Below are 24736 nucleotides of genomic sequence, written 5' to 3' on the forward strand. Positions count from 1 at the left end.
ATGAAAAAAAAAAAAAAAAAGAAAAAGAAGAAAAATTTCCCCATTTCGTTCTGTTCAATTTTTTTTGCAGGTAGACAGACAAATTTCCTGAGAACCATATTTACACTCTCCAGTGGGTAGCTGGATTGTGCAGGGAGGTGAAGGTTTTTAAAATAGACTTTCAGTGTAATATTAGACATGTTACAGTCAAACTCTGACAACTTGAGGGGAATATATAGTCTATGTTCTTGTACAAACATACCAGAGTGGCACAAACACTGAGCAGACGTGGAGCTCAGTCTAATGGATGAACACACACACACACACACACACACAGAGTAAGTCTTTGCAGTGTGTCCCTGCTGTGTCCTCCTCTGATCTGAGGACAGTTTGTAAACCGGCAGCATCATGGAGCACATGTCCTCTCCGGTCAGATTCCGCAGCAACAAAAAAGGTACGTTTATATCTCTGATCACCCGCTTTTGTACACAAGTAGGCTGGCTTGATTATTTTTTTTCAAATTACTGATTATTTTAGCAATTAAAAATGTTCAGCCAGTTGAAAAATCAACATAGAAGGTTGTGATATTCCTGCATGGACTTGTACTTTAGGCTCTTGCATTCTTGTACTCCATTATAGATATATATATATAGTGCATGTTATTCATCTTCACCTGTAGCAAGGTTGTCTACTTTTTTATTATAATTTGTTCACTTAGTTCTCATTTCTTTTTGACTTTAGTTGTCATTATACAATCAAACCTGCCTGCATTTGTTTTTCCTTTAACAAACTCTACATTATTTCCCACATTGATACATGCTGTCCTCTCTGGAAAAAAACAAAAACCAAAAAAATGCAGCTTTCTCAGAAAAGGAGGTAGGACAAGTTTTTCTAGAATAGTCTTTAGATGTAGTGTTTATTAGCGATTGTGTGTGTGCTGAAGAGTTAAACCTCCAACCCCCCACCCTGTCTGAGCATTAGAAGCTGGGTTAAGCCTGCTGCAAAGCTTTGTGGGTAATGAGAGCTGACAGGTAGAGGGACGCCAGATGAACCCTGATCAGGCCGGCAGCAGTGCGCGCTGTGCTGCTCTGCTGTCTTTAGACCAGGTCAACAGGACGATGTGCTTCGCCTCTCAAGCAAGCAGAGTCGCTCTGTGGGGAAGTTATTAAAGCAGGTGTGAAGTGAGGTGTTCGGATAAGAGAGAGTGCACAAACACGTACTGTTCTGATGAATTTTAACGACAAGAATTGCCTCTGCGCCTTAAAAGTAAGGAAAAACAAGCATCTCAGCATGTCATGTGTCTCCACTTTGACCCCGGTGTTTACTAACTTCCAGCTCCAGACTGTTATCTGTCTCTCCATGCTGCCTGGACAGATGGATGAGGACCTTTGTAATGGTATAATGGGATCACAGGTCAGATCCAATCACTAAAGAAAGAGCGTAGCCAGCCCCTGCAGGAGAGGACACACGCTCACCACGTCATGCATTCAGAGAGCATGGCCTTCTTTGCTTTGGCAGCAACAGATAAATAACACATATATTTCATGTTTTAATACTCAAAAAATGACTTATTCAAAGTGGAATGGTCAAAATGTTGAGTTTCTACTGTTCTGTCTGGAGTAGTAATCTTGTGTAACTTCTGCTAAAAATTCATCCCCGGACTTGAGTGAAACTTAGCATATCAAACGGAGATGTGTGATGTGTTCTGAATGTGCAGAAAGTTTGACACATGAGGAGAAATCTTATTAAAACACATTTGAGATGTTAAAGTTGAGCGGTTTGTACATGAATTTAAATGAATACTTTTATTATTGACATGAAAAAGTGCTAGATGCAGATTTAAAGAAGTTACTTTACTAAACAAAAGACACAGTAGAGGGCAGAAGAGTGAATATATATATAATATATAATAGTGTGTGTGTGTGTGTGTGGGTGTGTGTGTGTGTGTGTGTTAGACTGAAAGTAATACAGAATCCCTGAAAGCCTTACAGTATTGTATACAGTTATATTTTGAATAGTCTGAATTTTGTGATTTCCTTCACTTAAATAAATTTCCACCATAAATTGAGGCAGAAATTACAAAATGAGTGCATCGTAATTCACCAGAATGCAAGAAATAAAATGTTTGACATCTCTAATTTTCTGTAGGACGTCTAGTCTCCTGACTTAAAGAAACCTACGTACAGTCAAGGTTTATTTATCAAATAAAAGAAGCTTAAAAAAAGCAAAATATAAGTTTCACTTAACATTTTTGTCAATGTAATGTCTGAAATTAACTTTTTTTTTTTTGTCCTACTAACATTCAGTTTATAAATAAAACAATATCTAAATTTGCTGCCTTCTGTTCCAGGTGTCCAGTCTGTCCATCGAGGACCAGGAGGACATACAGTTCCCTTACGCCATGAGGGATCTGCCTCCCGTGTCCCAGTCCAGCGAGCACCACCAGCCCTCGGGTCACCGTGAGGCAGAAGGAACTGGGACAGCACCCAATGGGAGACTCCCCAGCCTTCCCGAGACTCCCCCTCCTCCGTCCCGTCCACTCCCCTGCCACCCCGCTGGCTCTCCGATAGTCCCTCCCAGAGCAAATCATGTAGGACTGGACCGAGAGTTTCCGCACATGCAGCTGAGGAGGCAGCTTGCCTCTCAGGTGTCTCTAGACTCTCCACTCAGCCCAGCCTCGCGTCCACGTAGCCCCTGGGGACGCTTTGACCCCTATGACTCTCCTGAGGTGTGTATATGCTAAGTCACATAATGTCTGGTTTGAAGTTTGCTGACATCTCTATATGATTTCCAACGTCGTTCCAGTAGCACCTGTTACTTAATTCATTAGTACCGTTTTGAACCCTGACACCCACTGCCAATGTCTGTGCAGCTGTTTGCTACTTCATCAGCAACACTTCAGCATAAGCAAGATGAAGTGCTTCTCAATACAGAGGTCAGACATCAACTTCCACATCTGAAGCCTTACATCGATATGGTTAACAAGTGGTATCGCCTCTGTTCGACCCTCAAAGTGCAACTTTTCTGAGCTCTAAAGATGACAGTTTGCTGTTTTTTCCCTCCTCCGCTCACTTCGTCGTTCCCCTCGTCCTTCTAGGTCAGAGTTAATGTGAGGGTAGATCCCATGATGCTTTGCAGTGCAGCTCGTAGACGTGGGAGGCAGAGGATGCAGGTCATGAGGGTCAGACTGTAATGAGTCCAGGTCAGGCCACAACAGTCAAAGCTGTTTCTGTGACGACCACATTGTTCACTGAGAGGTGTGATTAAGGTTTTGGCTGCGCCACGGGGGGGACATATATCAGCGGGGGTGTGACAGAGTTATCGATCGCTACCGGTGATTGATTGTGTCTGACTGCTTCTGTAATGTCTCAGTACTGTGTTACTGCACTGTAGCTCAAGGAGGCAGATAAAATGGTGCAATTCTATTGTAAGAAAAAACATTTGCACTAATACCCACAAACTGTATATTCACCTGGTGTTTCCTTTTTGTAGGATCAGGACAAAGAGTATGTAGGTTTCGCCACATTGCCCAACCAGGTTCATCGAAAGACAGTGAAGAAAGGTTTCACATTCACGCTAATGGTTGCAGGTGAGTCCCACTTTACATTTGCTTTGACACCAAAATTATGACTGAATTTAACTTCCCGTCTTTGGGATTTATGAAAAAAAAAACACAACAAAGCACACAATCATATTTAAATATCAAGTTTTAGCTGATAACATAAGAGTGGAGTGTTAATCTGCCTGTATGTAATAGTGGGAGTGTGGCGCTGTATGATGTGCAATCTTTCATTTTTGGTGAAGGTTTTGTAACTATATGTGTTGAAATAAATTATTCAGAGGATTACAGTCCATGTACAGTTGCATATGATGTCTTCCTCATTCTTCTCTGCAGGGGAATCCGGCCTCGGCAAATCCACACTAATCAACAGTTTGTTCCTCACGGACCTCTACAAAGACAGAAAGGTTCCAAACGCAGAAGGTGAGATTAATCATCTAATTTCTTTGTGTTGGGAAAACTCCACTATCAGCTGCTCTGATGCTGTTGCTACTTATTGTATGTGTGTTCTTGTACATTTTTGTACATACTGTCGAGGTTATCTGCGCTTGTGTGTGTCTGCAGAACGGATCAACCAAACAATCGACATCGTCAAACATACCATCAGCATTGAGGAGAAAGGAATCAAACTTAGGCTCTCCATCATCGACACACCGGGGTTCGGAGATGCCGTCAATAACGAAGAATGGTGAGGTCATAAACATGCATCTGCAGCATTGTTCAGCTCCTGCAAACTCAAATCAGCTTGACTCAGACAAGACGCAGGTTGTGATTGAGTAGTAAAAAAAATGTATCTTGTGTCTTTTCCGAAATATTTTTCCTTCATGGGAAATGTCATGAGGCAAGGAAAGGAGAATTCATGTGGACATAAGTAAGATTTAGACTCCACTTGGTGGCAGTTGTTGATTTTTGGGTCATTTCACTTAGTTTGGCACCTTCCTGAAAAAACAGAGATTATTCAGCTCCAACCACAGCATTGTTTTGGTGGCACTACATGGTTGAAAGTTATAAATTGTCGTGGAGAGGCTCCAAAGTCATGAAACAGACTCATGTCATCACAAGCATACACAACATGTTATTATTTTGAAATACCTCATATTATAAATGTCTCCCTCCACCAGGTTTGTAGTTTAACTCAAAGAGATTCTATGTGTTTTTATCAGCTTTAAGCACCTCGAAGACTACATCGACCAGCAGTTTGAACAGTACTTCAGAGATGAGAGCGGGTTGAACAGAAGGAACATCCAGGACAACAGAGTCCACTGCTGCCTCTACTTCATCTCTCCGTTCGGCCACGGGTACGTTCGCAGCATGGCTGCACATAAAGACGACAGGGTTGCAGCAGCCTCAGATAAAAGCTAGTCGATATGTTTTGGGCATATTTCTGTATGTGTGTGTGTTTTCTCTCCCCAGTCTTCGACCTCTGGATGTGGAGTGTATGAAGGCCTTGCACGAGAAAGTCAACATAATTCCACTACTGGCCAAAGCTGACAGTCTGACACATGCAGAGGTCTACAGGAAGAAGATGAAGGTATAAGAGCACAACACACACAAATGCAACTGCTCTGAACTGAGACACGTGGCTGGAGTTGTCATTTCTTTGCTGTAATAATGTATATAACAGGGTATCTCAACAAGTTAGCATTGCACATACATAAAGTCAGTTCTACTTGTTGCTTCGAGCCACCCTGCTCACAGTGACGATGCTGAACATGCTTCGGTGTAACATTTCAGCATCTTTTCATGTGTAAGTTGACAATTTTGGCATGCTAACATTTGCCAATTGGCACTAAAAAAAAAGTAAATCGGCTGAAGCTAATGACAATATTTGTTTAGCTAATATCCCTATAATAGTTGTTTAGATATTTTCTTCAAAACCACAAAAACAAAAATGTGTGTAAAATTTCAGTCCTTTAATGAGTCCAAAAACACTGGATCTATTTCCCATAATGCACCAGTGTCTTTCATTAGACCTTCTCCTCCCTGGTAAGCATCCACATCTTTCAAATGTTCTTTTAAATAGACTTGTCTGTCTGTCTCAGTACTTCACTGTCAATGTCACCTCAGTCTGTCTGTTCTGTTCCCACTGAGAGTTCAGAAGTTGAAGCTCTCCAAACTCTGCAAAGGCAAAAGTTTCATTTCTATTCTTCTGTGTGTCTCCACCTCAAACATTATTGTTTCATTGTGTCCATGTGCTTCAGATCAGAGAGGAGATCAAGCAGTTTGGGATAAACATCTACCAGTTCCCTGAGTTTGATTCAGACGAGGAAGAGGACTTTAAGACAGAGGAACAAATCCTCAAGGTTGTTCAGCTGACTTCTTAACTTGAAATTCAAGCTTGAAATTTGCAATGACGGTTTTTTGGCAGTTTGTTTTTCTGGCTTTTTTCCACAGGACAGCATCCCGTTTGCAGTCATTGGGGGTAACGTACAGATGGAGAATAAAGGTCGCAAGTACAGGGCTCGTGTCTATCCCTGGGGAGTGGTGGAAGGTATTGACACTTGAGTTTTTAATGATTTCCAGGTTTATTTAACATCTCAGTTTGTGTTTAGTTAGTTTTTACTGTTAGTTTAGCAATTTCTTTCCGCGGTAGTGTACTTTTTTGCACTGCAAATCAAATCATATTAATTGTTTTATCAATATGTGGTTCACTCTTACCTTATCATTTGCCCTTGCGTCTTGATTTTGTACTAAATTCATGTGATGCTCTTGTTCTGTTTGCGTGGTCAGTGGAGAACCCGGCTCACTCTGACTTCCTGCTGCTGAGGAACATGTTGGTGAGAACACACATGCAGGATCTGAAGGACGTGACGCGCGAGATTCACTATGAAAACTACAGAGCTCAGTGCATCCAGAACATGACGCGCATGGTGGTACAGGAGAGGAAACGCAGGTGGGTGGAGACGGGATGCACACCGACACAGTTTGATTGATTGATTCCTGTGAGTTAAGTTCCTATTTAGAGTGGCCTACCTGACAGTTAAAGTTGAGAAGAACAAAAAAATGTACAAGCTCACTGAGATTGTGTTTCTACCTGCGTGTATGTGCGTGAATGTGGGTTTTAGTTTACGTGAGAAGCATCGAGAGAAGAGCGAGGCAGATTTTCCACTGCCGCTGGCCATCGCTGACTCAGAAAAGGAGAGACTCATCTTTGAGAAAGACGAAGAGGTGTGTTTCTCTTCCTCCCTAGCGCATTCGTTCATTTACTTAGTCACAGAGATAATCAGGATGCCAATCTCTAAACATTTTTCCCTCTCTGTAGCTGAGGAGGATGCAGGAGGTGCTGGAGAGGATTCAGGAGCAGATGCAGCAAAGCCAGAAAGGAGGCTGCTGAGTTTCCCATGACTGAACAATGAGAAGCACCCCGGGTCACAGACAATCAAAAAGAGATAGAAATCAGCTGTGTTAATAATAGGCCTGTTTCTAATTGTTGGTACCCAGAGGGCTTTACAAAAAGCAAGATTAATAGGTTGTTTAACCTGCTAGATCACCACGGTAACGTATCCTACACAGCTAACCTGCTCCAGAGGAGGTTCTGTTCAAAGTTAGGGATGACTGAGGGAGTACATTATATCTGCAAACCTGCTGAACTTTATGTTAGTAATCCCACTGAACAAAGCTTTCTGAACTGTTCGTGTCACTTTGCGTCTTACCTCCATTCATTCAGATGATGATGCAGAACATGCATGAACATCTTTTTATGCTTGGTTCGGATTTGCTGTCCTGTTCATTTTGCACTGAACACAGGTTAGAAAATTGAATAATCTGTTGGTATTTATCACAGAGAATTTCAATCAATTACAATAATTTCACTTTCTATGGGGCAAAAGCTAAAGTGGGCTAAGCTAAAGTGAGCATCCTTTATTATGGGACAATGTCAGACCTAAATACACTTCATGAGGAACAAGTTTAAATGCTTAACGTTTACAGTTTAACAGCTCTAATGTGCAGCTCTCACGTCAGAGATAAGTAGTGACATTGAGAGTGCAAATAAATAAATTAACTTACACAATTAGCAATTTTCTACCAGCATTCCTCTGGGAGTGCAAACAGAGGCTGGTGAAGAAAACCGGATTAGCAAAGTTGAAAACCGCCGTGATACGAATCATCTGGGGTTTTAGGTTTCGTTGAGCTTGCTAACACAGAGAAAGCCTGGCTATGTCAAACTTGCTTCATATTACACCCCTCTGAACGACATGCAGTGAGTGATTCAGCTCCTGACATGCAAACTTTCATGCATGTTTGCGGTCAGGAGAAGCAAGTTACACCTTAAACCCCTTTTTGGTGTTTAGGAGCACGTCAACAGGTCCAACTGGCTCAAATGTGAATTGACTCAGAATTTTCAGGAATGAATTACTCCTTCTGAAGATAGAGTTGCTCTGCTGTTAATTAATCATTTTAATCATATTTATTGTAATTATTATCTTCCAGCATAAATCCTTTACTGTAACCTTGATGATGTGGCACTGCCATCTAGTGGTCATTGTAGTGATGTTGGGTTTTAAATATGTAAACTACGTTTTTCATGTTTTATTACTTGAGTTTTTCTTTTTTTGTATTTTTAAATCTCTAATTTTGCTGTTTTGTAAAGACAAAGAAGTAAATATACTTTCTAAAAGCAGTTTATGGTGTGTCTGTTTATTAAAAAGAATCAACACGGGAGCAAGATGTGTTGTAAATGTAATAAGATTTATTAAGAATCTTTATTATTTCATCAGCATAATTCTTCATCATTAATATGTTTTATCCATTATCATCATTGTTATCTTAAACAGTGGACAGTTAGATCTAAAAGGCAGCCCAAAGTGTACAGGCGATATATAACTTAAAACTTTCTCCATAGGGAAAACATGTTTTTATATTCATATATAATATCAATGTAGCATGAGGTCCAAGATTCTGCCCACGTTATACAGTATTGTACATGGTCCCAAAAATAAACATTAAAACAAAACCTTTAAACAAAAGAAACTAAACAGCAATCTACATGCAAAACAAAACCAAAAAGAAACAAGCATTTAAAATTTTAAGATACATACACTCATATGCCAAAACGTGCGTACAATCACAAATTTACAAAACTTTCATACATACATACAAATATTACAAAACTCAAATTTAATATTAGACATTATTATGTTATCAAGAAAAGAGCAACAGCTTTTTTTTGTTTGTTTGTTTGTTGTTGTTTTTTTTACTTTTTCCACTCCATGTCTCAGTCCAACTCACAAAATGGAAAACTTAAAAACATTAAAAAAAAAAAAAAAAAAAAAGAAAAAAAAGGAACAATTTATGACAGTAAATCTTTGTCTCTTCCATTCGCTCAAAGTGTACGTGTTTTGCCAGAGCTGTCACAGTGTTCAGGAAAACTGAGTATAGGCACACACGATAGCACCCAAACAGGCTCATACCATTAATCACCTCTGTGTAAAAAAATAACCTGCTAGCTACACACACACACACACACTCCATCATGCACAGGGCAAACTGTATAACCAAAAAACAGAGCCATGCTACAGGTACAATAGGATTAACTATAGTACAGAATATAAAACATATCGAATACAGTCACATATACAGACATAACATATAGAAACAGCAGAAGAGGCAAGGAGCCGATCCACGCAACACTGACTACATACACTGAGGGGAGATTTCATGGTGCGACATGTAAAAAGGCTGGCAAGAAGGCTGTGAGTATGTGCACATGAACATGCACACAAAGAGCAGTGGGCGCCACAACACATTTTCCATTTTGAAATGAAAAAAAAAATGAAACGGATTTTCCCAAATTCATTTTCTAGACTGGAACAGAAGATTTGACTTGTGTTTGCTGCACATCGCTGTCAAATTATTCTTTATTTGACTGCAAAAAAAAAAAAGCGGATCTTCAGCTTGATCATTTTTTATACCCAACTTTCCAAAAACCTATAAGCGTACAGAATAAATCCCACTGTCTTCAGAGCAGGTGGAGTTTGTCACGTGACCAATACATGTGACATAAAACGAAGTGCAGTCACTATGACATATCAAATTCTTTGTTTTTGTCAGACTACTGTAACACATCTCTCCGTGTTTATCCAGATTTTAAATGCTTGCAGGTATTTTGTGTTGTGGCCCGAGCGTCGCGTGTGTGTGACATCATTATGAGGTCTGCGGTGAGGCAGCAGAGGGAGCTGTTGCATTAGACTGAAGAGGATGAAAACCTGTATTTCCTAACTGTGTGTCGAGGGAAACAACACTCATGGCGGGACAAAAGGAAACGTGCCACCCAATGTTTGAGAGCAGGTCTCGGGCATTCGCAAGAAAGCAGCCGACCGTCCGTGTAGACTCTTATCTCAAAGAGTCTCTAACAGGGCTTGGTTGGTTTGAAAACAGGATCTTTAGCTAACAAGCAATCCTATTAAAAGTCAGTGTAAACGCTGCTGAGTTTTGGAATGACTCTCATCAGGCCTTCTTGAGTCAAAAATCACCAGTGAGAACCAAGCTGATGTACTCAAATAACCTGTAGGTGTATGGAAAAGCATTTTCTCAGGTCTAGCGGTAAAAGGTGCATCCAAGAGCATTTAATGCTGTATTTCTTTAGACCAGAGAGTTTCTCACTGTGGGGCAGGTAACCACATCAAAGCTGGAGTGCACAATCTTTTCAAAAAAATATAGATAATCCCATTATGCCAGTTTCTAATCCTGAGTTGGTTTTCCAACTGAACTGCAGTCTGTTTCGGGACTGGAAATCTACTTTGCTCCAACTTGTTGTTCTACTTCTATGTGTGGTTTCATGGCATGATTTCGTCGCATAACAAACACTACTGTGTGTTGAGAAAACCAAGCAATCATTGCCCTAATTCCTCCTGTTAAACCCTGCCCCTCATTTCTGGAGTAGCTCTACTGTTTTGAAAAAGAAAACCCGATTGGGGAGTGGATAAATAGCTCCAGTGTTGCACACATCATCAGAACAGAAACCTTGTGTAACAGATGCCGCCCTTTTCTTCTCTTTTGCCTCTCTGTGTGTATTTGGTTTTATTATTCCACACACAAATTATTATTCTTAAACTAACTGCAAGGTGTTTTAACAGTGACTTCATCTATCAAGTGTTGCACTTGGATCCAGGCAAAGCAAAAGGAAAATTACTTCAAGCAATATAAAATAAGCAATTTTCCTTTCACCAGTTCTGCAAAAGGCAAAAAGTGAACAACGGCATCAGTAAGTGACAACACTTTAGCTCTATTTAGCCCACTGTGTAATGTGATCTACTTCACACTTGATCAAAGCCCTGTCTGTGTAATTTATTTGGATCAGTGAGACCGCCGAGCTCCCTCCTCCTGTTCTCCAACACATCAGTGACGTTTTTCCAACAAATTGTCCCACATGACCTCATGAATATACCAATGTAAAATGGGCGCACGCTGTATCACTGCGGCAAAAGCCCAATGAATACTCATCTGTATTGGTTTTTCCTTCAACAAGTGAATGATTAGTTAAGGTAAATCCTTGATGCCTGAGTGTGAACTGAGCTTATTATGTTAGTGCTTCTGTTTGTAAAGGAAGGAGAGAAGGAAGGAAGAAAGGTCAAACAGAGTTCCTGTCTTTGCAGCAGAGACAAACGTCACAGTCTCATTTTCACAAACAATGGCCTGACACACTGACTCTGCTTTAATGTTATTGTTCACAAACGAACAGAGCTGTGACCAAAATATCTCAGAAGATATTCATCACAAAATGTCTGAAAACAGTTGAAGCTTTTTGTAAATTTTTCTGCCAGAGATTCTCTGCTGTTGATTATTGACAGGAGTACGAAAACTCATCCAGAGGTTCTGAATCTTTGTCCACACTCCCGTCTCCCATCCATCGGTCCATATAATCATTTTTTAAAAACTTTTTCAGGCTAGTTTGAGTGTGCTGACAGGGAAGGTTGGGACTGTAACCATGGTGACAGGGTTAAGGACAGCAGCCTGTCCAACCAGCTGAGGGTGGGGTGCCAGCACTGCTGTGGGTTTCCCTAGCGACGGGCTCCCCTGGGTGACCACGGCGGCGCTGTTCACCTGGGCTCCATTAGTGTTAGCTTGAGGATTAGCCTGGACGTGTGGCAGGGTGTGGTGGGTGAAGGTGTGGGTGATGTGGCCCACCATGGTGGGCTGGGAGACAGAAACGCCCTGGGGGTAGAGAGTCGGGAGGTGGGATGTGAGGGGAGCTCCCAGGTGAGCCACCGGGTGGACGGTGATGTGTCCGATGGGCTGGGCAGCGATTTGCTGGTGAGTGGCGGTAGCAGGGGCAGCTGGAGCTGCTGTGATTGGCTGAGGGGTAGAAGAGGTGGGGCCTGGTGAGGGGGCGATGTGTGTTAGGTGTTTGTGATTGGCTGGAAGGGCGTGATTGACAGCCTGGATGACTGACGGGTGGGAGACGGCAGCGTGAGCGATAACGGTGGGTTGGACCTGCATGGCTGGGGGCTGAATAGGGTGAGGCGCTGGCGGAGGGGGCGGACCTGGTGCCGGAGCAGGGGCAATGGCTTGAGGTGGAGGGGGGCCAGAGGGAGAGGGGGAAGTGAGGACTCCAGAAAGAGGCAGAGTGGCGTGCTGGATTGACAGGTGAGGCGTGAGGATTGGCTGGGCCTGTATGATGGGAGGTGCTGGTTTGGGGAGAGCCGTGGGAGCAGGAGGAGCAGGAACGTCCTCGTCTATGTCCTGCTCGTAGTTATCTTCTCCTTCTGTAGATCAGACAGGAAACTGTTAGTCATCATGACATGATCCAGTGAAAAACTAAACTGTGCCATGTGTAGGAACACTGTGTGTACATGAATATTTATGTGAATATTCAGTCCAAAGAAAAACAGTCAAGACTAGATTTTACCATTACTTTCCCCACAACAAAAACTTGCTGTTATTCACTGCTGTTGGATTTAATGTGAGTCTGTTTAATTTTTAGAAAACATTTTTAGAACCATTTCTGCTTAACCAACTCATTTGCCTTTTTTTTTTTTTTTAGCGAGATTTATAGATATTTGTGAAATTGTGGCTTGATATAATAAATACTTACCAAGATTAAATTATTTTTCATATTCAACTCATTTCATTTCAACCGTGATATTGCCATTTAAACATATTCTCAAATCTCAGTGTCAAAAAATGTGCATAAGAGCATCAACAGGCTATAAAAAAAAAGGAACCTCACAAAGTACTTAAAGTAGTAAAATTTCACGGACACCATTTTACATATTCATCCATCCATCCATCCATCCATTTTCTATACACCGCTTAATCCTCACTAGGGTCGCGGGGGGGCTGGAGCCTATCCCAGCTGACTTAGGGCGAAGGCAGGGGACACCCTGGACAGGTCGCCAGTCCATCACAGGGCTACACTTAGAGACAGACAACCAAGCACACTCACATTCACACCTACGGACAATTTAGAATCACCAATTAACCTCAACATGTTTTTGGACTGTGTGGGAGGAAGCCAGAGAACCCGGAGAGAACCCACGCTGCACGGGGAGAACATGCAAACTCCACGCAGAAAGATTCCGGTGCCTCCCTTACATATTCATAGTTGATGATAAAAAGGTTTTAAGCAAATCAGAGTTGGTCGAGCAGAAAGCCTCTGGTAATTTGAAATGGAATAACCCCAAAGTCTGCCTGCGAGATGTTGCATCCATCCCTTTACCTGAGGCGGTGGACGTGGACGCCTGGTCGTCCTCTGGCTGGATGGTCTGTCGGAGGACTCTGTCAATCTCCATGACATCCATGCACTGGCTCAGCTCGTTCTTCAGCTCTGCCAGCCGCTGCTGCGTAGCGATCTTCTCTCTGGCCAAACGCTCCATCTCGTGCTCATACTCCTTCTCTTTACGCTTCAGAGTCTTCCAGGGGAAACACAGCAGAGTAAATGAGGATTATTAGTCCATTTGAAAAACTAGCTTTCAGTAGATAATCTGGCCAATTGGAGAAAACTCATGCACTGTGAATTTTCAAATAAAACCCTACATTCAGCTAAAGCTGCTGTCTGACAAATAATTTAAAAGAAGTATCTGTTACAATGGGTCACATTGTAATGCAAATTAAGCACAATGTTGACTGCCACAGCATCATTTCATCAGTACATTTACAGTTTTATAACTGTATTTTTGAAGTGTACTAAAATATGTTAACATGCTCTAATTTTCAAACAGTATTTTCTCCGACAGTCCATGGCTGTAGGACTCCTCCTTGCCTACTGTTTGGCTCTACTTAGGAAATAATTGTGGACTGCTAATTAGCTGCTAGGTAGCCGTTATGCAAATCTTTTACATGGTGACATAAATAAGAAACAGAAGTAAAGCCTGGAGAGAAGAACTCCCTTTAGTGTGGACTTTGTATGTTTGCAGACCTTTAACCTGTCGGAAAAAAAGCTATAAACACACTAAAGGACAGGGAAAAACTCAAAAAGCGCTCCTTAATATAAAACAAATAAAGAGTGAAGTTTTTATCAACAGCCAACAGTCAAGCAACAGAAGGTCATAAAAAGGCAAACTTCCTTGTTTTTCTCCTGTTAATAATGAACAGACAACCATTTCAGAACACACCTTATGTGGACACCATGAAGCTTGAATTAGCTTCATTTAAAAACAAACAAAAAAAAAAGGTATTGCAACACAAAAAAAGAACCATCTTTCTTTCACTCTGCACTCTTGAGTATCACATCGTATTTATGCTATCCCGGTTTCAAACACTAGCAGGAAGGCTTACATGCAAATTCAAGCATGTCCACACCACTTCTGTGGGTGTTACCTAATTATTCAAACTCCTCCCATTTCCTGGATACCAGGCTTGTTTTTCAGGAGAACAGGGTCAGAGTGGCAGAAATCACCTGCTGGGTACTATTGCTGCCATTCACTCTAGTTTCTCATTATCACACAAATTCTGATGTCACTGGCTTAGTGACTGCCACAGCCTGAATGAATGCTCCGTCATGAGCCGAGGAGTAAGCTGCATGTGTGTTTGTTGATGAAACTAAGTGAGGGAGAGAAACACGAAAAGAAAGCAAACTTAACAGAACGAACAGAAAAAGAGAGCAGAGCTTTCCGAGCCTCACCACACCGTCTCTGTGACCCAGTTTCTGTGTGGGTCAGCTGATGCATGAACACCAAACAGTACAGCAGGCTAAGGACATTAATGCAGATTACGAGGGAGGACTGGGTGAGAGGGGAGGAGGGAGAGGGGAGGTACAGGAGGAAAATGGGTGGGTAAAGAAGGGTGGGTGGTGGAGAGGTGGACAACAAGGGGCAAGGGATTACACGGGTAAACAGAAACCAGTAAAATGCTGTGTTTTTTTGAGAGTAGCTGGTTCACTTCATTACAACACTGCAAACTAAAGATCACGCTGAGTTGCTGATGAGTCAACATGAATGCTAAAAAAAATCCTTGGCAGACAACAGTTTCCTGCCCTACTGGTGCAATAAAAAAAGAGAGAAAATAAGGCCAGAATTACAAGACAGAAGATGGAAAATGAGCATATGGGGACACAGGATTCTACTACCGGACACTTACTTCAATGAGCAAAGCTGTTTACTCTCCGAGACACGTGATGGATTCACACGCGAGCCCACTTTCCTCCCTGCTCCTGTCCAAATTCACAGCTCCATCAATCCAGACCTGGTGAACTCTTCCATCACTTAACACCTCAACACCGCTCATCCAACACCCTCCCCTCGATGTGTTTCCACACTTACAGCCTTTTCCCATAATTGTATGGGCAGTTTTTAGAGGTCATTGGTGAAGGGAAGGTAGGGTTGGAAATTACAGCAAATCAGTTCCAGCATTTGACATTTACAAAATAATGTCTTAACAGTCTGAACATCTGATCTGGTGGTTTTGCATCAATGTCAACTTTTGGCCTTTGATTTTTTGTTCGTGTGCACATTTACTGAATGAATTCCATCTACAAGACTTCAAGACACAGCACAACACTTCCGATGCAAGCACAACGACACAGGTATTCTTTGAAACACAAAGATTTTCTGGCTAAAGCTGCCCACAGAGGAACTACAACTCCTTCTCGAGTGCGCATGCGCATCGATGAACATCATTTCAAGGTCTTCCCATACAAACCCAGACACCATTAGTCCTGCAGTAAATCACCAAGGAAACAGCTGCCACCCATAGCCGTTTCCCTGGCAACATCATCTGTAAGGATTTGGCTGCTTGAGCAGCAGTTTGTGGAAAACATAAGGAGCCATCTAATTGGGTGAAGCACAGGGGCAATTACATATAAGGAGTGATGTGACTGGAGGTTCGCCAGTCAGGAGCCCTGCATCCCTCCCAACCCCCTCCTCTTCTACGATTCCATCCCACACTCCTTCTCCTCCTACTCCCCCATCTATCACTCCCTCAACACCCTTCCCCCCTTTTTACCCTCTTCCCCTGCATCATCTATTGCTCCCTTATCCTTCCTCTTTCAACACGTCCTCGCTGAGAAAAAAAAGGTAAAAATGACTCGAGTGTGACGATATTTGCCCTGACAGGTGTCTTTGCCTTGGTCACATATGCATCTGTTGTCTGACATTAAGAAGAGGTAGATGAGTGAAGGGAGACAGTTTCAGCTCTGAAAGCTTCCAGTGGTGCACCATCATCAGTGACCATTAAGAAAAAGATCAATATAATCAGAATTTGATTGGTTTAGTCTCGCATCACACACGTCATACCCACTCTCCCATGCAGACAAACATGGAGGACGGACCGACTACAGCGCCCTGGCCACCTGCCGCCTGTTGCCATGGTTACCAAGTGCTCTAAAGGCGAGGGACAGCAGGGCAACACAGGACAAGACGTACAGTGATGAACAAAAGAAAAGGCAGAGAAAGACAAAGGAACACAGATATAACTGTTGCAAACCCAGTCCACTTTATTACCATGGAAACGCTGCTGTACCACTCCAATACTGTAAACGGCACCTGTCGCCGACTCTCTCTGCCTCTGCAATCTGGAGGTGCAGAGCACATCGGAGCGGGAAGCTGTAGTGACGTCATTGGGCTTGCGCTAGCCATGTGCTCGGATGTCACATGGCTCAGGGAGGGGGAGAGAGACTGAGGTTTACAGGTTTACATGAGGAGAGGAGAAAAAAGATGGGGCGGGTGTGTTTACATGTGTACCAATATCTCGGTTATGGTCGCGTTTCTGAGGTGTCGCACATTTACACAGCTTAACTGAGACTTTATCCTGGTTTTGAGTACTCTAATATACCCAGGATACTGTGCCATGTAAACTCCTTATCCTGGTTTCTTGGATATGAAAAACCAGGTTTTTATGCTCCATGTAAATGCCATATCCTGAATAGGATCAAAAAACAGGATAAGACTCACAACCAGGCTACTCGTGTGCATGTAAATGCAGTTACTCATCTATAATAAAGCCCTCTGATTATATTATAGATCAAAGAAGAATGTACCAAAATCAGGTCATGGAGAATTACAGATTAACAACAACTCACTCTGTCTAACATTATTAACATTATAGTTTAAATCATTTAAATGTGATTTCTCATACATTAGCCATCTCGTAATCTCAAAAAAAAAAAAATTCTATGAATATTGTGACACTTCTTTTAACCATATCACCCAACCAATCTCTGCAAATCAATGTGGCCTTGAGGAAACACTGTGCACAACAATTACTTACTCACAGCTTTGTGTCTACTAATAATTATTCTGCTTCCCACAGAAATGCCTTCAAATTTCTTTCAACAAAAATACACAATCCAAAATCATTTTCAGAATCAATTCAAGTCAATCAATCAGAAAAGCAGCACATTGTCACTCTTAACTATGAATATTTGATAATTTCGATTGTGGACTGTTTCAGCAGTCGTAGCTACGACCAGTATATACACTGCTGGGATGTTTTTTGAGTTTAGTGGATTAAATGACCCGTCCTCGACATTACTTTAAAACACGAAAACTTATTGTAAGCTGTGCAGTTTGGATTTCTTCCACAGCAACTCAGCTTTGCCTCATAACAAAATCATCATCATCTCCTGTCAAAGACGGCCTCAAATCGCTCTGCGCTCTGCTCCCGTGAGTCTGGCCCGTAATCTTGCAGCCGTTCGTGTTTTGAACAAGTTCCTCCATCTCACGGCCTAATTTAGTTCCTTCCACTGATTCTCCATTGCACATTTCATTAAACTCAAAATTTTGAAGCTTCTATTCCACAATAAAAAGGAACCACTGCACTGACATTGGCTCCAGGCTACCAGTCATTTCTGTCAAAGTACAGATATCCTACCCCGTCTACTGCAGACTGAAAACTCACCTCTTCAGGGTATATATATATTCCCCTCCCCTACTGAACCCTCAGCTCCGTCAGCCCACTACAATATGCAGAAAATCTTTTTTGGACAAAAATGTTCCTCTTTCATCGTTTCATGTTTTTCAGTTCTTGGGACAATCAGTCCTCAGGGCTTTTCCTGCATAAAGGAATTTCTGATACCTCCCTAAAGAGGTTGTAGCCTGCACCAAAAGAGAATCATCAGCGCAATACAAATCCTCTCTGAATGTGTTTAATTTATCAAACTGTTGACAAACAGAACCTGAACTTATAAAATACTACATTTTTCACTTCCAGCAATCTTTTTGGTGTTTGTACTGTTGCAGGGCTCCAGACTGCGACCAACATGGTCGCATATGCAACCTTTTTTTGAGAGTGTGCAAGTTAAATTTCAAGTGGTCACATTTGTGTGAGTGCATAATGATTATTTAGCTGTTTTGTTGTGGCTTTAACCAACACAGGCGTTAGTTACTGCATTAGCCATGGTGGTGCAAAGTGTAACTTTTATTTCCTCCATTGCTCTAATAGTCTGTTCCTGCCTGATGCGTAAACGGAGCTATTGAGCTGATGTGCGTTCCTCATCCAACAGAGGGTTAGAGGTCCAGCTCAGACACACCTGATGATCACAGTGCAGGTGCAGGCAGAAAGATATTGAGCTGTTGAGCCAATTACAATGGCTAATGCAAAATTAAATAATCATTAATCACAATCATGATTTTAGCTTCTAACCACGATACGAAAACAATCGACTGCGGTCTTTACATTTTAAAATGTGCTCTGCTCATAAAAGGTGTAGCACATTTACGTAAATGTAGATAAAATTACTCGGTTTCATCATGAACACATCTGACTTTAAGACACTTCATTTCACTCTTTTCAAACTAATTTTTGTTCACACAACTATCTGAGCTCACCACAGCCACCAAACAGCATCTACCCCAGCCTGCAATGTAAGGTGTTCAGGGAACGTTGGTGCTGTGGTGTCTATCAATAAGCAAATGTTCAGCTAGTGATGTGGTTAACCTGTGACCAGGTGGGAGGTGCAACTAACTGACAATGTTGGTTGCACCAGTGCGACAAGTGGAAAAGTTAGTCTGGAGCCCTGTGTTTTTAGTCCTACTACTTTGTCACAGAAAACACAGAAGTCCAAGTGGAGTGTAGTGAAGTGAAACTGAGTCCTGTTGCATCAGCAGCCACAGGCAGTGCTTAAAAACACACACACACACACACTGTTCATCATACTAAAAGGTTTCCGGTGCGAGCCAACCTTTCAACCAATCAGCACTTGACCTAGGCATAGTGTCATCATTGGGGGGCAATGTGGCTTAATGCTGGCCTGTTGAAGGACTCCACCCAAGTGCATCTCTGCAGCTTCTGCATTGGTTTAACTCCCATAAGAACCATAGAGAACTCAAATAAATATGTCTTTAGTCTCCTCCTCCTCCTGCACCTCTATGCAGTGAGTGGAACAGTAGGTGGTGGTTTACCCCTTTAAAATCGATCTGCAGTCTGCCAACAGGAAAATGCATAGATTTCTGTACAAATACAGTAACACAGACTCACTGCCTTTACTGAATGTGACTACCATATTGCATAGTCACCCCACAAAAGGCCCATTCAGAGCCAGGAAAAACCCTAGTCCCTTCTCTATTTCATGCTGCGGGCACTACAGGATGACAGGATAGTGCTAAAAATCATTTTCACTGGTCAAGAAAGTCACTGAAATATTTAAAAAGCAGACTAATGTTCTCAAGAAAGGCAGGCTCCAAGTGTGTTATAAAAAAAATGTCATTACACTGCACAGACACAGAAGAACATTGTTATTCACTACCTTCTAATAGGCTGGTTCACTATTATCCGGCAGACGCCATATCACTGTCACAAGAGACTAACCAACACAAAACAGTTTAACGGCTAACAAAACAGGCACTGTGAATCAATTACACTTGACAAAAGCCTGCATTGTTTCCTGAGCTCAACCAATCAATTCAGGACCAGAGAAAGATTAAAACAATAACATGAAAAACAAGAACCCAAAATATTGTGGACCACACCAGAAAGTAAGAGTTTGCTGGGAACAGCGAGAAAACAAACCCCTCCTTACCTGTATGTAACGTAGAGCGCTGCGGAGAACGCTGAGGTTGGAGGTTTTCTTCTCATCCACATTAGGAACATTCTTCTTCAGTGTTTCAAAACACTCTTTGAGGTGCGCTCGTCTGAGGAGTCGGGAATGAGAGTTACACTTTTGATACAGTTGTCATTTGTGAATATTTATTGTTTAGTCGTAGCTGCTTGAGAAACCAAGTTTTAAATCAGTTTTACAAGTTTGAGAAGGATTTTATGGTTCTCTATTAGTTTAGGATATGCAATGACCTTTGAGGTCATGAAACCAGTGTAAAAACTTCACAAATGCAAAAATGTACATGTGTGAAAGAAAACAACAACAAAAACAGGGCTACTTTCCTTAATGTGTGAACATTTAAGACAGACAGCAACAAGGCAGACTTTTGTTTTATTAAGACTGACCTGTTTTTCTCCAGTTTATTATGCACCTCTCTGGTCCCCGCCCTGACAAAAAAAAATACAAACAGTCAAAATACAACCAGTCCTCGCCCCCGTACCAACTTTAACACACACACACACACACAAACTGACCCTCCTGGTCTCCTCTTCCCTTCCATCCCCCTCATGTCCTCAATCGTCACTCCATTAGGCCGGGGCTGAGACGTGGGTGGAGCTTGATGGGGAACCAGTGCATGTTGGGAGCCAGAACCATTAGTGCTGATGGAGGTTGGGTACTGAATCTGAACCTGAGGCTGTGATTGGCTGGGCTTTACACCAACCAGCTGCTGACTAGTTTCTACTTTTATCTGGGAGGCGCACAACAGGTGACGAGATGCCGGCTGCTGCTGCTGTGGCTGTGGTGGGGAGGAAGCGTTCTTGGCTGGCGGGGAGCTGTTGAGCGATGTTGCCGCCGCTGCAATCGGCGTTGGAAGTGGAAGGGGCGGGACCGAGGGAGTCGCAGTGACAACTGGGACCATTGGGATGACAGCAATGGGGACTTGAGGCGGTGGGAGAGATGGGGGCGGAGGGGCAGGAGGGTGATGCGGCTGTTTGCGGTGAGCGTCATCGCCCCAAGTGATATGGTTGGCTCTGACGGCTGGCTGAGTTGGCGAGGTCACGAGTTCTGCACGTCTTGACTCCGCCTCCCTGTTGATGAGCTCCTTCTCTTTACACTGCTCTTCCTCTGCAGGGGGCGGAAAAAGAACATAGATAAAGAAATGAGCAAAATAATGGTAACACCAAAGAGTATAGAAGGACATGTTCGAAAATGTATGGAGACAAACAGCAGATGGAGTTCTGATTTAAGAATCACCCATGATTGATCATTTGTGCAGTTAAAACTGCTGTATTTGTACAAACATAAAGTGTGTGACAACACTGCAGCACAGATACAAACATATCTGTATTGAGTGCGGTAAATGTTCCACATCTAGTCTGGAAATCATAAATCACTTGTAAAGCATCAGCCAACATCAAGCAATAACCCAAGTTCCCTTCTGGCCCTTAAATGTAGTGCTACAAAACACTTTGTCATAATTGTTTGTTTAGTTAGGGTCTCAACACTTCATGCAAACAAACATACAAAAAAATGATGTCACCAGGCAATCAGACAGTAGGGAGGGGGAAATAACCACCGAAATTGTGTCTGCATCTGCTTCCAGACTGGAGAGAACACCCCTCCGTCTGCCCTGTGATTGGACCGTCCCAGCACTGAGCATGCTTCTAGCCTCAGGCTACGTCAGGCCATCTGACCAACAGCGGCGGACTGTTGTGAAGGAGCCACTCAGCTGGGTCAACCAGAGCTGGCACCATGACAACATATAAATGAAGCGCTGTTGTGATCCAAACAAAGGCAAAAACACGAGCCAAAGAATAAATTAAGACAAAAAAAACAGCATGCAGAGGCACGAACACAAGCACAAGCACACACTTAATGATATGAGTGAGTAGTTATTGCACACAGGCAGACTAAAAGTACTTCTGGAAAGCCCTCAGTTACCATAGAAACAGCAACATTAGAAAAAGAAGATCCCAGGGATTCCTCAAACCTGCACAACGCCAACACACAGCCCAGCCATCTCTAACAAAATAGAAACAGCTCATGCCAAGATGCCTGGCTGCGTGTTAAGTAACACGTTGGTTTCTTCTCTACATGAGACTGCAAACCCCTGATGACGCAATTTCCTTTCACACAGGGCAAAAGTTCACCCCAGAGAAGGCCTGCACAGTTAGGTGCTGCCGTCATGATGTTATGCAGAACAGAACTATTTCTGTGCACTTTTGGAAGCATATATTCTTTTTAGGAGCTCAATAAGAAACTATTAACAGTGCTACCTGAGTTACAGTGTTATGACTCGATCATTCAAATGTTCACATTTATTCTGAGCCCTGTTGAGCCATCAAAGACAGACATAACTCTCTGCTCTTGTGAGCATTACACTTGGCTTCAGGTAAACAAAATGGTGAAAACTGTCAAGCGATGTTTCCAAAAATCTAAGATGACATCTGCAGATGTTTTGTTTTGTTCACAATCCAAAGATATTCAGTTTATTGGTGTAGAGGAGTCAAGAAACCAGAGAATATTCAAATGTAAGAGGCTGGAATCAAAAGGATTTGAGGTTCTTTTGATGACACAATTTACTCCAACTATCAATCAACTCGTTCGTCTATATGTCAATCAATGTTTCCAAGGTGACATCATCAAACGTCTTGTTTTGTCAAAAACCCAAAGATACTTAGTTTGCTGTTATTCTGAAGTTTAAAAAAAACACAAAATAGTCACATTTAGGACGCTAGGATCTGAGAATTTTAACTTTCTTTAGTCAAACCAATCAATCTATTATTGAAAATTTATAACATTGTGAATAAAATATTGCTTAGTTTGAAACTTGCACCTATGAAAAAAAATTGATAGTTTTAAAAAATAATAATTTTTTGCTCTTATAAGAAATACATTAATATAATAAATGGTAAATTCTAAGAAGGATCAAGGTAGAAGAAGTAAAACTAAAGTCAGCTGACACCACGGTGTATCCCAAACAGTTTATCTCCAGTAGTACAGTCCACACACACACACACACACACACACACAGACACTCCATGCTCCAGATAGTCAAGCGCACGCAAACGTAAATTACATAACTTCTGCATTGAGAGGCTGGGCTGGGGGTGAGTTGCCCTACTTACCCCCCTCTCTTTCTGACCCGCCACTGTCAGTACACTGAATGGGAAGGGCGGGGACGACTGTGTGTGTGTGCGTGTTTGAGTGCGCGCGCGTGTGTGTGTTTGCGTAGGTGTGTATCCAAGGGAGAAGGGAGGAAGGGGGGGCAGCGTGCACGTGGTCGTTGTGGGCGGATCCTAGCACGCGGTAGGGTAAGTATGCGGGGGGGTTGGTTTGTCTGACACGTCATCAGAGAGCATAAACCCAAAAAGCAGCCCCCCCTCGTCTCCCTTCACCTAGTCTCTGATCATTATGTTGATTGACAACTTATCGGTTTCCAATACAAGGCAGAAGCGCGGACTGATATTAGTCAGTTCCCCGCTCAGACGCTCAGAACCGACGGGGTGATCGTGTGAGGGCCCGCCCCGGTGTGTGTCATAAGATAGCTGAGCAATGTCAGGGTATTATGTAAAGAGCAGCAGTCTCTGCTCCGCCACCGCCCTACCGGGGCTCGACGAACAAAAAAACTGGGGCAAACCCATTCAAAGGAGCCCTTTTTTTCCACATATATATGGGAAATTTTGCTTAAAATATCAGCATTTTATCACCGATTATACAAATTTCTAGAAATATATCTGAGGATTAAATGCACATGCTGCATATTTAGCCTGCACACTCACATGTTCGTGCTAAATAATATTTATATAATATATAAATGGACCACGGTTACTGACAGGATCTCCTCTGCTGTCTCCCTCGCGCGCACACACACACACGCGCGCACGTACAGTGAGTCACTCGTGTTGAAACTGTGACACACACACACACACACACACACACACACCGAGAGCGCGCAAAGTAGTTCACAAAAACAACTTTCCGCATTAAAGGAAGACAATGTGTGCAATAACTACACACTGGAGGGTTGATGCTAGTTTGCACTGACACTCTTTCTTTGGCAGGAACAAGACGAAAGCCACATACGCTTCCGTTCCCTCATAGGCGGGTCGGTTGAAAATGCAAAGCCCCGCCGTTGGTAGTAACGGGACTCGGTTCCCCAAAAGGCAGTTCAGGACTCCCTGATATGTGGTGTCATGTACGGTCAGCGCGGTGGTCCCGCCTGCTGCTAGCTTACCTCGTTTGATCTGCTGCTGCTGGGCTTGCCATTCCAGATATCTGGCCGCCTCCAGAAGTGTATCGATGCTCATTGCGCGTAAACCCTCACGACAGGCGACCCGGTGGCCCGGGACGGAAGGAGGAAAAAGACCGAGGGGTAAAGGTAGTGTCCCGGTGGAAAGCGCCGCCCGTGTGCACGGTTCACACCCGCACGCCCGAGCCTTTCGTCCCCTGTGTTTCTGCTGAGAGCAGACGGGCAATTTTTAATCCGGCCGAACGGAAAGTAGATCCTCGCATACGTAAAAAATAGGATTGCAACAAGATGGCGATGCGAGCACGGGAATACACACAACAAGGCGAGTCGTGTTCTCGTTAAGGCCCGCCCCTCCAGCGCCGCCGCCCCGCCCTGTTACTACGGCCTCCCGCAAAACCCGGTGACCGTAGCGCGCCTTGCTCCTCCGCGCTGCCGGCCTTCGCGACCCCTTTCCGGACACAAAATCGACATGAAAGTTTTAAAAACCTTCCTTTAAGAGCTCTGGCAGCATTGCGGCGACCCGTGTAGTCGTGTG

At 42.9% G+C, this 24736-nt stretch overlaps 2 protein-coding genes across 2 annotated transcripts; one reads left to right on the forward strand and one right to left on the reverse strand.

Moving 5' to 3' along the window:
- Positions 1 to 387: 387 nt before the first annotated feature.
- LOC103362280 (septin-5-like) lies at positions 388 to 7207 on the forward strand. Its single transcript, XM_008288593.1, has 13 exons — positions 388 to 433; positions 839 to 855; positions 2330 to 2707; positions 3472 to 3568; positions 3875 to 3961; positions 4103 to 4226; positions 4702 to 4836; positions 4952 to 5069; positions 5740 to 5841; positions 5933 to 6029; positions 6269 to 6431; positions 6604 to 6706; positions 6801 to 7207. The coding sequence occupies exons 1-13, from the start codon at positions 388 to 390 to the stop codon at positions 6870 to 6872; spliced, it is 1539 nt and encodes a 512-aa protein (XP_008286815.1). The 3' UTR covers positions 6873 to 7207.
- Positions 7208 to 8206: 999 nt separating this feature from the next.
- On the reverse strand, positions 8207 to 24503 carry mntb (MAX network transcriptional repressor b). Its single transcript, XM_008288594.1, has 6 exons — positions 24187 to 24503; positions 20483 to 21074; positions 20354 to 20395; positions 19932 to 20043; positions 13197 to 13389; positions 8207 to 12243 (listed from the first exon to the last, which is right to left on the reverse strand). Exons 1-6 carry the CDS (start codon positions 24257 to 24259, stop codon positions 11420 to 11422), a joined length of 1836 nt encoding a protein of 611 aa, XP_008286816.1. The 5' UTR covers positions 24260 to 24503; the 3' UTR covers positions 8207 to 11419.
- Positions 24504 to 24736: the final 233 nt, after the last annotated feature.

The sequence above is a fragment of the Stegastes partitus genome, unplaced genomic scaffold (assembly GCF_000690725.1).
Source record: "Stegastes partitus isolate 25-593 unplaced genomic scaffold, Stegastes_partitus-1.0.2 Scaffold567, whole genome shotgun sequence".
In the NCBI taxonomy this organism is placed as follows: Eukaryota; Metazoa; Chordata; class Actinopteri; family Pomacentridae; genus Stegastes; species Stegastes partitus.

Coding starts and splice junctions, on each gene's coding strand:
- LOC103362280 (XM_008288593.1), top strand. CDS start 388: ATGGAGCACATGTCCTCTCCGGTCAGATTCCGCAGCAACAAAAAAG. Junction 2,708..3,471: donor ACCCCTATGACTCTCCTGAG/GTGTGTATATGC, acceptor TCCTTTTTGTAG/GATCAGGACAAAGAGTATGT. Junction 4,837..4,951: donor ATCTCTCCGTTCGGCCACGG/GTACGTTCGCAG, acceptor TTCTCTCCCCAG/TCTTCGACCTCTGGATGTGG.
- mntb (XM_008288594.1), bottom strand. CDS start 24,259: ATGAGCATCGATACACTTCTGGAGGCGGCCAGATATCTGGAATGGCAA. Junction 20,044..20,353: donor AATAAACTGGAGAAAAACAG/GTCAGTCTTAAT, acceptor CCGACTCCTCAG/ACGAGCGCACCTCAAAGAGT. Junction 13,390..19,931: donor GCGCTCTACGTTACATACAG/GTAAGGAGGGGT, acceptor TTCCCCTGGAAG/ACTCTGAAGCGTAAAGAGAA.